Source organism: Vanessa tameamea, chromosome 14 (genome assembly GCF_037043105.1).
Source record: "Vanessa tameamea isolate UH-Manoa-2023 chromosome 14, ilVanTame1 primary haplotype, whole genome shotgun sequence".
NCBI lineage: Eukaryota > Metazoa > Arthropoda > Insecta > Lepidoptera > Nymphalidae > Vanessa > Vanessa tameamea.
Window position 1 is genome coordinate 11,659,432 of NC_087322.1, and position 14,378 is coordinate 11,673,809.

Genomic DNA, 14,378 nt, shown 5'->3' on the forward strand with positions numbered 1-14,378 from the left:
TATTTCAATTTGTTTTAGGTCTTTTTTATTTACGTTATATACATATCCCGAAAATCCCGCGAAAAGTCGACCTTGACAGTTATTTCCGGTCATGCGTCGTCGTTGTCGAGTTCGCAGTATCCTTCCCCTCCGCCGCTCCACCGCGGAGTCTCTCGTCTTCGTAAAATAAAATTTAGTGAAATGGCTGCGAGAATTATCAGAAAAATTGTAAGTTTGTAGTTCAGTGTAATAGTTTCCTATTTCTTACAATTTTCTGCATGCGACCCTTATCCCATTAACATTTTACGACGGCTCGTTTAATTTCTTTTATCATCCAAAAATAGACTTATAGTTATGTCGAAGAATTACATAAATGCGCTATTGAAGCCTTTTCGTGAGAGTAAAGTTATCGAAAGCTTACTGAAATTGTTCGAGTCGGGGACGAATAAACCCTCCGGAGGGGTTGGGAGTGCGAAAAATGAGGTTAACAACATTTTTTCGTGTCTTTGTTCTACGATCGAAGTGTAAGGTTATACTGTAGGGTTTTTCTGGTTTTGTTAAGGTCCCGGCGGGCCGAGCTGGTACCGCTCAGTACAGCACGGGAGTACGGAAGGTGACCCTTATTCCCGGCCACGGGATCGGGCCGGAGATCACTGTAGCCGTTCAGAAAATATTCGAAGCTGCCAAAGTTCCGATTGAATGGGACGAGGTGGACGTCACAGCTGTTAGAGTAAGTACACGTTTTAATTAGAACTCGATTATTATAAAGATGCCATGCTTTTAAAATTTTACTGTAAAACAACTTAATTTTATTTTTCAGTTTACAAACTATTTACGTTTCGTTTATTTTAAGGGAAACTAACGTCGATAACTTATTATTCGTATAAGAATATATGTGATGTACTCGTAATTATTATTTTGTAAATAATAATAATAAACATTCATATTTTATCTGATATTTTTTACTTATAATCTGTTTTAATCAGGGACCAGATGGCAAATTTGGTATACCTCAGCGGGCAATCGACTCTGTCAATGAAAACAAGATTGGTCTGAAAGGGCCATTAATGACCCCTGTTGGAAAGGGCTACCGCTCTCTCAACTTGGCACTCCGTAAGGAGTTTGACCTCTATGCTAACGTCAGGCCCTGCAAAAGTTTAGATGGGTAAGTAATTTTCATACAGATCAAATATATGCATTATTTGATTAATAACATGAGCTAAAAAGATATATGAGTGCTCAATATTCCCAAAAAATTTAAATATGTGAAAATTATAAAGTGTTACTTGCTCAGGTAATAAATGGATAACATCGTACAATTAGACTGACTTTCTTTTAAAGTTTTGGATTCGACTATGCTGCTCCAATGCCATCTTTAAGTTGTGTTATATTTATTTAAATCAATGTTAAAGTTTATTAAAATACCACAGAGCTGCTAGGTTAATGCACCAGTAGTGTGTACATAATGTGGTAACCGTTAGTATCAAATTACATTTCATACAATGTATTTGTGGTTTCGTGATATTTGTCATCTCATTATGCGACTGTGCAAAATATAATACAACGTTTAGTAACCAAACTAGACGAAACTATATATTACTTACTCTGTGCGAAATTTATTTGTATTTGCAATAAACTAGCTTGAGCTAGTTTTAAAATTTGTAAGTAACATCTAGGGTTGCCGTCTGTTTAATATTTACATTGCGGATCATTCTCCCTTACATCCTACCTCACGTGACATCTGAGAAACATTGAAGAGAGTTTCGTATATTGCTTTAAATTAAAATCTGAATTAACTGTTATAGATTCTTGATAAAAATTTAAAATAATGAATATATAAGTTTATATATATCAAAATTGGTAAAGTAAAAAGAATGGTTTCCTGGTTAATTCCTAGTCCTGCCAAATTGATTTCACAGCTGGTAACCCTAGCAATATCTTGTTCTTTCCAATAGGATTATATACAATGGCAGTATTATATACATTATGTAACAACACATTATTTTTTTTACTTTCAATTTAATTTTAAAACATAGTTGAAATAAAAACTGAATTATATTCCTTATTATAATATAGAAAACGTATGATAATTTTTAATCATGCCTACAAATATTTTATTATTAATATTTTTATACAGTTAAGTCATTCAGCAAAAAAAAATGTGATAGAAATCAGAAAAATGTACTACTACACAAGAATCTGGTTAAGATTCTATTTTTCAAATTAATTTGTATTTTTTGTAGGTTTTAATATTTATTTAAATTACCTTATTAAATATAAATATTTTTCAAATTAGTGTGTAATATTGTTGCCAGATTTTATCAACTAAGCGTGCACTAAAATTATTAAAAATAATTCATTGCACTAATCTTTACGGTATCAATGATTGATTCGTAGACGGAATTCCAAGTGAAGCGCCATGATTGTGATAACTTAATGCGGGGGGATATCACATGACTTAATAATCTTTTATTATGACGAAACAATGAAAATATTTCCAAAATGACCTTCCTGACCTCTACCCAATCAACAATACAAAAGTTTTGATCTTACGTGGTAGAATAAATTATCGACTTTTTTGTAACTATACCAGTATGATATTACTGGTAATATCAATGTCGTCATAATCATTCGCTAGTTTTTGGCTCAGTGGTTAAAACGCGTGCATTTTAACCGATGATTTCGCGTTCAAACCCAGGCAAGCACCACTAAATTTTCATGTGCTTAATTTGTGTTTATAATTCTTCTCGTGCTCGGCGGTGAACGAAAACATCGTGAGGAAACCTGCATGTGACTAATTTCAACGAAATTCTGCCACATGTGTATTCCACCAACCGGTATTAGAGCAGCATGGTGGAATGTGCTCCAAACCTTCTCCTCAAAGGGAGAGGAGGCCCTAGCCCAGCAGTGGGAAATTTACAGGCTGCTAGTGAGTCTTTACGTCCTGTCTCATGATATACTTTATTCGAATATTCCTAAGGACATCGGAATCACGTTAAGGTTTTGTTGAAAGGAAAGCTCTCAGCGACCGGACTAGCGGTCGTTGAAAATGTTTACCTCAATAAACGTACCGGCAAATAGCGACCGTGAATAGTGTACTTGAATCCAAGTAAAATTGTTGATAAGAACTGATTCACTCGAGCCAGTAAGCCACTCGAGTTCGATAATCTTCGTTATCGCGTACATGGCAAACCGTCGCGACGAACCGGGGTTACCGGATTGTTATTAATAATAATTACATAACTGATAACATTTTGTAGGCTTCGGTTATTAAAATAAAATAATATATATTCTCCTTACTGCGCACTTTTTTTTTGTAATAAATTTTATTTTAATTTAAAGAAAAAAGTTTATAATTGTTTATCAAATTATATTACAAATATAACACTATAATGTAAAGGATATACACTTTAATACCCTATGTGGAACAGTATATGTGACGGGAATCTTATTGTTAAATTGTATTCATGACCTGATCCTGCGTCCAGGAGTTATTCCAAATACAGGAACTCTTCAACGGTCAACAGCGTAGGTGACATTCGTTAATGTAGAAACATTATTTCGAGCATTGGCCCAAGATTCAATTCAAGTACTAGCAAAATTATTTGGGCCAATATTCAGTACTTTTTTATTCGGTATGCTAGGTTTTATTTTGATTCATTTTCATTGTTAACTGACGGCGTCTATTCGCACGTTTTGCATTCGTTTTTTTTATACAGCCATAGCGCTGCTTTACCCGACCAGTAACTTGTTTCCGCTCTCTAAAATTAATTATTTGTTAAATCGTAATAATTTATTCAATTGCAATCAAGAATCCTCTTTAATTTTCCGCACATCCACGGTTGGAGCTCTTCAAAACGTGACCATAACCGATCTGATATTAATATACATATATTTATCGCACACCCAAAATACATGTTCAAAAAATGTCTTTAAAACACTATGTACAAACAAAGTCCCGATGTTATTTTGTTACATATCGTATAGTTTTATGTTTATCAGATAATGGAGTTATCGCATAGTAGTAATATGCGGAAAAAAATTGAAGTAAAATAATCCAAGATTGGCAAATCGTATCTGCTGTAGCATTGACTATGTTTTGTTATCATATCGAGTCAAAAATACTACAGATATCGGATCAGAATGCGAAATAAAAAATCTGTTACTTTTAAGTATTTGTTAATTTTATTGTTATACCAACTAAAATGTTCTTTTTTTTTTTAATTGTTTCTTGATAAAATATTACGCATGACGTGCAAGACGTTTATCTAAATCTTGTATATTTGGTGTATGTTTTTGTATGTTTTGAATAATTTGCTCAGTTTTATGTTTGTTTATTAAAAATTATTCCATTATTTATTTTATACTTTATATCATGATACAAAATATATAATGTATATAAGGCGGGTTGAATGCTAACATAGTTTTCTTCCATTTAACCTGAAGAAGTCCAAGAATGGCTTGGAGCATCCACCCAATGCTCCAATGAGGGTTGGTGGGTACACTGTGGATTGGTGGTAGAATTTCGTTGAAATTAGATACATGCAGGTTTCCTCACGATGTTTTCCTTCACCGCCGAGCACGAGATGAATTATAAACACAAATTAAGCACATGAAAATTCAGTGATGCTTGCCTGGGTTTGAATCCGCAATCATTGTCAATGTACGCATTCTAACCACTGGGCCATCTCGGTCGGCGGTACACATATACGCCATTTTGTTTTACCCTTTATTTTTTTTAAAACCATCCCCAAACATTGTTCCATATCACAACGACTTATCTTCCGACAACAGTTTCCAACAGAGTATATTTCAAATTGCAGAATCAAAACCCTATATGACAACGTAGACGTAGTCACGATCAGAGAGAACACCGAGGGTGAGTACTCCGGCATCGAGCACGAGATCGTGGACGGCGTGGTGCAGTCCATCAAGCTGATCACGGAGGAGGCCAGTAAGAGGGTGGCGCAGTTCGCCTTCCAGTTCGCGAGGGACAACAAGAGGAAGAAGGTGACGGCCGTCCACAAGGCTAACATCATGTGAGTGCGACGCCCTTTGACTTGACCACCGGTCATTATTTAAACAATATTTTAGTTGTTAAGTTTTAACATCAATAAATTCGTTATAAGTGACCACCGCCGATAGTCCTTGGCGCTGTAAGAACCATCCCTTACATTTTTTTTTGTGGCATTGGTTGGCGGACGAGGATATGGGCCACCTGATGGTTAGTGGTCACCACAGCCCATCGACAAAGGCGCTGTAAGAAATATTAACCATTCCTTACATCACCTATGCGCCACAAACCTTGGGACCTAAGATGTTATGTCCCTTGTGCCTGTGATTACACTGGCTCACTCACCCACACAACAATACAGAGTACTGTTATTTGGCGGTAGAATATCTGATGAGTGGGTGGTACCTACCCAGACGGGCTCACACAAAGCCCTATCACCAAGTAAATCGTGTAATTATATTTTGTAGTTTCTTGATGAATTGGCTAAATATAAATTTCTGAGCCAGTTTGTGCTAAATTTGGCATAAGCTCCTTCTATCTCTGCTAAGAAACATTGTAACGACGAACCGTGTCACACAATAACATTCCTCAAATGTCTGTCAGACCACAAATAAATGCAATTGAAATTAAAGTTTCTTTTTGTAGCTATGAGGCCATTCATTTATTACGTAAGACGATTTAGGGGGGGGAGGGGGAGGTGTCGACCATGTCTTATGTTTTCTTACAGGGGAAGGAGTCTCGATAGTTCTTACGTAAGATCAAAAAAATGCACAAAGTTAATTAATTTCAAAAAAAATATTCTTTGAAACATAAACATTAAAATAAACCAAATGTGTATTCATTTTTTCCTTTAGATTCTTACGTAATAAAAATTAAACAGGGCTGTCGGGGGTCAGCCTATTCTCATTTTTTCTTTTAATAGGGGGAAGGTGTCAAAAACAAGCAAAAATAGTCTTACGCAATAAATGAATGGTCCCTATTGTTTATTTATAAAAAAGATGTGCTCGTACACGTAACACAAGTGAAATATATTTGCCTCATAAATGTTACTCGCTACTAATTCGACTTCTTAGTCGAGGAATTTTACTCGTTTTTTTAAAATACCATCGTTGATACCGTTTTAAAGTATTGAAATACATCGTTCGTTATTACGTGCGAAGGTAAAACGATCGGCCTCGAGTCTCGAGATAATTGTCACATATTAGGTTCGTCTTTATTGTCGCTAATAGAGTGATATCGGGTCGCCTGTTTTTACGATTACAAATATCAATTAAATTGACGATTCAATGCAATTTTTATTAAAAATAATTTCTCGCATCGATTTCGTTAACAATAATTTATCACGTGACGGAGATTTCAAAAGCTACCCAAAAATTACTTTAAAAGTCTGGATAGATATTTATAATTAGTTTATTCGCTACTATTCAGTTTAATTTGACTAAAAAATCAATTACAACTCAAATTCATTCAGTTATAACTGCTTTTTTATGGAACATATCTCAAATTGTTTACCGATTAGAATGCATGATGTAAATTTAAAACAAGATTCATAAGAATAGAATCGTTATAGATTTTGTCGAATATATAAAATAAGATGCTTATATTTTAAGTATTTTATTAAATATGTCTCCAGTAACAAAGTCAATCTAAAATCTATGTTACAAGAGAGGAATGAAACTTATCTGAGTAAATGCAAATATTTTACCTGAGCCACTATTAACACCTACCCGCTAAGTAAATAGTTATTATATTCAACATATATTTAACGTAATATGTGTTAATGCAATAAAATAAATATTTGTAGCTATTTCTTTTTTAAAATTGATATAATCTAAGAATTTTCATATGCAGAAAATATTTCATCTGTAGAGCTATTCTTTAAGAAAAAAAACCCGACACTCACCGCAGGACGTGACCGTGAAATGCCAGAAAGTGACTAATAACTATGACATATTAAAGAAATAAACTGTCTGTACTGAGATACGAATACTGCACTATTTATAGTTTTACAGCTGCCTCGCAGAAGATCGGACCTACACTTTTGTTGCTGGCCCACTTTTGATACTTTGATACTGTTGCTTGGTTATAATAAATGTCTCCGCCCATAGACAATGGCGCTAGAAATATTAACATTCCTTACATCGATAATGCGCCACAGACCGACAGAGGCTAACTCATTCGCCTTTCAAATCGGAATACAACAATACTGAGTACTGCTGTTTGGTGGTAGAATATGAGTGAGTGTTGAGTGGGTGGTACCTACCCAGACGCACAAAGCACAAACAGCACAAAGCTCTAACAGCAAGTCAGAGACAGAATATACAACTGCGATAAATCTTGGTCTTAACGGATGCGAGTAATATGAATAATACTATTGAAATATGCCAATAGGTGTCCAATCGGTAGTACATCGTCGGCCCAATGGGAACCGACCGTTATACGTCTATTTGTTATTGCGGTTAAGCAACACAATATAATCACTTCCTTGCAAGATAATTCCAATTCGGTCACATATGTTTAGCGATATGACGTTGTGAAAATGTATGTGGTTGCAGGCGAATGTCAGATGGTCTGTTCCTGAGGTGTTGTCGTGACCTTGCGACTCAGTACCCGGACGTCAAGTTTGAGGAGCGGTACCTCGACACCGTTTGCCTCAACATGGTCCAGGATCCTTCCAAGTTCGATGTTCTGGTGAGTGAAAATTATAATAAAATGTTTTTCCAAAACTGCACTACTACTGTATTTTTTAAGAAATTTTAAGTGTCAAGGTCTAATAGGGTATAAAGTATATAAATAACCATTTATCGTTCTTCCTGAACGCCTGTAAATGTATAAGCATAACCTTCTTTGAAGACTGTACACGTAAGCGATGAGCTCTAGTAAAGTTCTGTCGGTGGGATCCGCAGGTGATGCCGAACCTGTACGGAGACATCATGTCGGACATGTGCTCGGGGCTGGTGGGCGGCCTGGGCCTCACGCCCTCCGGCAACATCGGCAAGAACGGCGCGCTCTTCGAGTCCGTGAGTATCGCGCGCGCACGCACGCGCACACACACGCACACACACACACACACACACACACACACACTCACACACGCTCATACACTCTCACACACACACACACACCGTCTTATGACACTACTTAGTGATCTGAATCTTTACTTTGCCGAGTTGTCTATGCCATGTGATCATTGTCTGGCAGGGTTTGTTAGTAAACATTAATAATTGATTTATATAAACAGAACTATTATTTCAAAATATTGTAATATCTATCCAATTAACATGGATTATATTTTAGCAGTAATGTTTTAACGACAAAGTCACTTTTAATGACATAACGATGCTACTGTAATTTTTTTTAAAACAAGATATCTTTTTTAATTTTGTGCAGGACAAAAAACTGCTTTTTATACGTTATTAAAATGCTGCATAGTATGCATAGTATATACCTACATCAAATATAACAAGAAAAACTACTATACACACAGCCACACGATGTAATGTACACAACTTACACAGACTCTCATTGCCTAATATATATTGATGTACGTTAGTAAATATACATAGAAAATCATATGTTTAATTACAATACAGTTTATAAATATTTAAAAAAAACACTCCTTAAAGGGAATATTCATACCGGATCGAGTTTATTTTAAAAGTGAAAAATAGTGTTTTAATTAACTGTGCGTCTCGGCAGTGAAAATATATCAATTGAAAATGTAAGTCTGATCCAAAGATCTTTGACGAAATTTTTACTAACCAGTGTGGGCATTGAAACCATTACTAAAATATATTTTGCATGAATATATGTTGTGTCCGTTATCAAAATTAATACACAAAATATAATATCAAAGAACTTCAATCGTTATTTGTATTTATAATAAAAAATAACTATTAAAATATATACTGCGAGATTAAATTCGAAATATTCCAAATAATCAACACACTTAATATCACAAAATTTTCAATTTCATTACATTGAAATATTTAAAGTATATGTTATATGTGCATATTATATGCTTCAACTTGTTTTAAATTCAGTTTTGAAATACTCCATATAATAATTATTTTCTCAGTACTAATCTGGGAATGAGCTGAGATAACTAAATAAAACTGATTGCTATTAATGTAAAGAATATTTTTGAACATATATTTAATAATTATGACTTCATTCAGTTATGGCCTAAATGCCTGACATCTGGGTTTTTATAAATAAAAAGTAAAAATCTGCTTTATTATCTGTACAAAATATTATGCCAAATACAGATATCAATAAGATTAATTTATGAATCACGCCATATATTTTTTGTGGAATAATAACTATTTATGAGTAACTAATCTGTTTCTGTGATCATTATTATTTGTATAATTATATATACTAACTGGCCTAAAACGGTTTTTACAACAATCTCCTATGTTAAGTATATGTCTGTCTCATTACAAAAAAATGTACAAAGATAAATCAGAAATGACAAAATTGCTTTGCGATCTTTGTTCACTAAATAAAAAAATATTAAATATTTGTATAATATTATTTAAAAAAGTTAATTTTATTTCGAGTATGGAAAGTTTTCTATTTATTTCAATGTAAAGATAGCTTAAAATAATTAACAAACTCCTAGGGATGAGTTCGAGAAAATATTTTCTGTTACAAGTCGTGAATATGACATTTCCGATTTATACTTTGTACGAATAAGATCAAAACTAACCCCACAACGAACATATACTACAATCAATTCTACCATCTGCATTTCCACCTCAGGACAATTGGCAATTTTTGTTCGTAAGTTGACAAAAGTCAACAGAGGCAAATCCGGCGACAGTTCAGTCGTGCGACTGTCGGGGAGCCCTCACAGAAATCGCCAAGCGTTCCGAGGGCGAGCCCGGCCACTAACGCGCGAGCGCGCAGGTGCACGGGACGGCGCCCGCCATCGCGGGGCAGGACAAGGCCAACCCCACGGCGCTGCTGCTGTCGGGCGTGATGATGCTGCGCCACCTGCAGCTGGCCGCGCTGGCCGAGCGCATCGAGGCGGCGTGCTTCGCCGTGCTGCGCGAGGGCCGCGTGCTCACCGAGGACCTGGGCGGCGCCAGCTCCTGCACGCAGTACACCGCCGAGATCATCAGCAAGCTGCACTAGGCCCGCCTCCGCTCGGCGCGTTGGACGAGAGCGACCCCGTCGACGTCCTATGTAGGACTGTAAATTGACACAAAATTATTCAATATCATTTTCAGAAGCATCGTACGATGGTAATGTTATGTTCTGGTACTTTATATTTAAACATACGAATAATACTAAATTTTTTAATCGATTTAAAAAACAGTATTATTTTTATACTCGTATAAGATATGAGTTTTAAGTTATTTATGTTTAATTATAAAAAAAGTAGTAGTTAACTTTGTTAAAGTGTATATGAGGCAATGTAGCGACGGAAGCTGAGTAGATGATTAGCTAAACTAGATCAATTGTAAATTTATTATTAAATGAAATAGTTTTTTGTTGTCATGTATTGTAAAATGTGCGATTGTCCATTAAACATTTCGTAGTGGAAAGATCTGTTGGGTCAGTGATTTCCAACATTTGCGAGCAGCCACCCTTCAAACAATTATTCAAGCCTACTTTGAATTTTTAACATCACATATATTTTAATATTATTCCTAAATAGTCTTATAAAATTAATGATGAGTATGAAAACCATCGTCATGGAAGTGCAGCAATTTGAGACATAAAAAAAAAATAGTTTTTTCAAGTATGCATATTTGAAAAAACCAAACATTATATTGTTTTTACTTGTGCAACGCAGCCTTTTACAAAAGCAACTATTGTTATAACTACTCGCTAGTAGTCCCCACTCTAGTAGTGGGGACTACTAGCGAGTAGTTATAACAATAGCGCGTCTGATTTTGGGAACTTGATGATGACGATGCGTTCAAGAATTTGTAATTTTACATTAATGCCTAATACTGGGAAGTTTCAATTAATTTATTATTAATTTTTTTTTTTTACGTGTAAAACCAAATATAACTTATTAATCTGTGCAAAAACCTTATCTGTCAAAATGTGTTTATAAAATAACACAAAATAATTTCTATTGAAATGAACATCTAGATTGTTTTGTTTATATTTTGTAAATAAAATTGATACATACATGTAGAATGTAATACAATTTGTATGTTAACAGAGAAAAAATTTCAATCCTATTACATAACATTGAGAGGAAATTAAATTTTCAAAAATGAATGCGGCAAAATGAAATGAAGTATTTGTGTTCATCATGTTCATTGTATTTAAGTTATTTATTGGCCTCTAGGCATCTTTTGATAGTGATACACGGCTGTTTAAGTGTGATGCTAGGTAGATTTTCATATTGTAGTTGATAAAATATAATAAAAAAAGTATTCAATCAATATTTAATAATTTCCCGTATTTAATTATTTAGTATCAACCTCATTAACCATGTAACATCAATATTAGTATGTTACGATACTCTTTATTTATAATTAAGTCATGTCATATAATTATATATTATATTTATAAATAATTTATAATTTTGGTCCAATATTGCATTTGATTTTTAATAATAGAACAATGCCCTATTATTATTAATTGAATAATTAAAACAAACTTGTTACATAATTCATATAAATAATATAGTTTTGATTCAATTGGAGCAGATAGATCTTTCATTAGTCAATTTATATTTGCAAAACTACTACATCCTTCAACATCTTATCTTATGATTGATACTAAGGTAAACATTTTCCAATATCAGCCATAATAACCAGTAATTGTGAAATATATTTCATTTATAGTTTTAGTTAAATGGGTTACCTAATTTGTGATGTTTGAATCATTCCATATTTAGTTTGTATTCAGTATTATTTGTATTGATCTACAATATTTATTACCAGTGAAATGAATTGTAATACATATTACAATTATCAGATGTAATCTGACAATAAATGTTATAATAAAATATTGTATTGCATTTGTGTTTTCTTATCCCAAAGTAAATAAATCAAAACATAAATGGTTTATATTAAATTAACGGTAAGTGTTTATTAGGATGTTACTAATTATTCTGGATTTTAATTATGTTATTTCATTGTGGAATGTTCTACATGTTTCTGGGCAAACGTGGTATTGTTATTGAGCGTCTACGTCGAAATAAAAGCCTCAACAAAACCGTAGTATTCTTAAAAAATTTTGATTATTTCTCGATAAATAACATAAGTCAAATCACGTTATTTTTAATATGTCTCCTTTTTATTATCAAATTATAATTAATATTGTTTTTCAATGGTCATTACAGCTTTCTAAGAACGATATATTATTACACATATGACATTGCTGTAAGGCTCGCTACTTTTAAGGTAAGGTTTAGGGGAATTAAATATATACACGGGCATCACTGAACTCGAAAGATGTCAATTGTATATAGTATGTACTCAAGAAAAAACGGCTTGTAAGATTTATAAGTTGATCAGACATTAAAGGAACCCCAAAATGACTGACAAGACAAATATTTATTATAATAACTCGGACATACATGTTAAACAGTAACGTCATAATGACCAAATTTTCTCGACATATTTAACTTATCTCTATACCTCTATTTTCTCTTTTGATTGACAGAAATCATCATATCACTAATGTTTAATACGTTAACACTAGCTATCACCATAGTGATGCCATCACTATTACAGAATCATTAAATAGCTCAGTGATCGTTAATGACATTTTAAAAGTTTATCGCTATATAAACACCCATTTTAATACAGATCCTGGAAAACTTTCTGGACTATTTGTTGAACGGCTCTTTTCAATTTGAACAATTTCGTATAGTACTCCTCCATTAAAATACGTAAATCATTCATAGGTGGCTTTATTCAATACTATACCTAATTTGATTCTGAAAGTATGACAAAATATTCAAGATAATATATTAAATTCATTATTCGAATTGGAAAACTTCCTCGGACCAATTTATTTTTGTTAATCTTAACTACATTTTTTTTATCATATATTTTATTTCATGTACTTAAATATATTGTTTGTTTTGTTTAGGTCCATGGAACAGCTCCCGACATCGCTGGCAAAGATATGGCTAACCCCACAGCTTTACTCTTGTCCGCCATCATGATGTTAAGGCATTTACAACTCAATGAACACGCTGATAAAGTTCAAAATGCCTGCTACGAAGTGTTGCGCGAAGGAAAGTCTCTTACCGGCGATCTTGGTGGTACTGGCAAATGCAGCGAATACACCAATGCAATTATTTCGAAATTAAATTAATTATAACGCATGGTAGGTTTTCCCGCCCTTTTGGACTTAGGAAATAAAAAAATGTTACCAGAGCCTTGGACAATGATTCAAATTGTGAATATGGCGGCATAGTATTATTTTTTTAGTTAAAATTTACCGCAATCACGTAGACAAAGCAGCGATATAAAATGCCAAAGTACACTTTCACCTTGAACGCAATTCATTCATTTAAGTATTTATTGAATGAATTATATAAGTAATTAATTTTAAAACAAAAACTTTGTTATCCTAAAGAATTATAATCATTATTTATTAGAACTTGACACTAAAGAGTTTCTTTGTCAAACAAGGAATGAAATAAAATTTCAGATAAACCATTTATTAAAAATTGTTGTTGTTTTATTCTTCTGCATATTTCTTAATAATATAGATGTACCTAGTAAAATAAAATGTTGTTGCGTTAATTTAATGACTTAATTTATAGTAATTTTCTTGTTCCGAAGAGAATAAAAATTTTACAACGTCGACAACTTAATTTCTAATAGATATTTTAAGTGAAATTAGATAAAAGAAACAACGAAAACCTACCTATTTCATTGAATGGTAAAATATTTAATTTTGCTTATTGCATTATTTTAGATTCCAAAAAACAAAATGTTAGAAGCTATAAAGTATAAATTACGGAGACAGGAAAGAAAAAATACGATTTAGAATTTGGATTACATGAAATAATTTGTTTAAGAACGTTTATAGTTCGTCAGAATTTTCTCAAAGAGCTTTCTTGTCTCATTCGGTAACTCAATTTGCCTGAGTGCTACTTTTCACGACTTCGGGAACGTATCGCCTTTAAGGGACTCACCGAAGTCATTCCTACCGATATTTCAAGGCGAGGCAAAGATCATCGTTGTTCAAGTGTCTTCGTGCCATGCATAGTGGACAAAAAAATTATCTATTATACCTTTTTTATCTTTGAAGATAATTAAAATAAAACATCGAAAGTATACTATGTATAAGTATAGATAAGTATAGCATGTTTGAAAATAATAAATTTTGATGTACCCAATTTTATTTTTAAGTGTTTTCGGATATCTTTTGGATATAGAAGATGAAAAAAGGAGTA

General features: G+C 33.3%; 2 protein-coding genes across 5 annotated transcripts in view; one reads left to right on the forward strand and one right to left on the reverse strand.

Annotated features, from left to right (window-relative positions):
* Dpm3 (Dolichyl-phosphate mannosyltransferase subunit 3) overlaps positions 1 to 14,378 on the reverse strand; it is a 71,851-nt gene that overhangs the window by 39,584 nt on the left and 17,889 nt on the right. The gene's annotated exons all lie outside the window — the stretch shown is intronic.
* Positions 28 to 13,646, forward strand: LOC113402207 (probable isocitrate dehydrogenase [NAD] subunit alpha, mitochondrial). Of its 4 annotated transcripts, none has more exons than XM_026642396.2 (7): positions 28 to 207; positions 542 to 709; positions 966 to 1,144; positions 4,803 to 5,018; positions 7,549 to 7,684; positions 7,900 to 8,013; positions 13,061 to 13,646. In XM_026642396.2, the coding sequence occupies exons 1-7, from the start codon at positions 181 to 183 to the stop codon at positions 13,286 to 13,288; spliced, it is 1,068 nt and encodes a 355-aa protein (XP_026498181.1). In that variant the 5' UTR covers positions 28 to 180; the 3' UTR covers positions 13,289 to 13,646. The 4 variants fall into 4 exon arrangements, with proteins under 4 accessions (XP_026498181.1, XP_026498179.2, XP_026498180.2 ...); XM_026642394.2 differs by having other exon boundaries at positions 196 to 462; XM_026642395.2 differs by lacking the exon at positions 13,061 to 13,646 and adding an exon at positions 9,905 to 10,577 and having other exon boundaries at positions 196 to 462.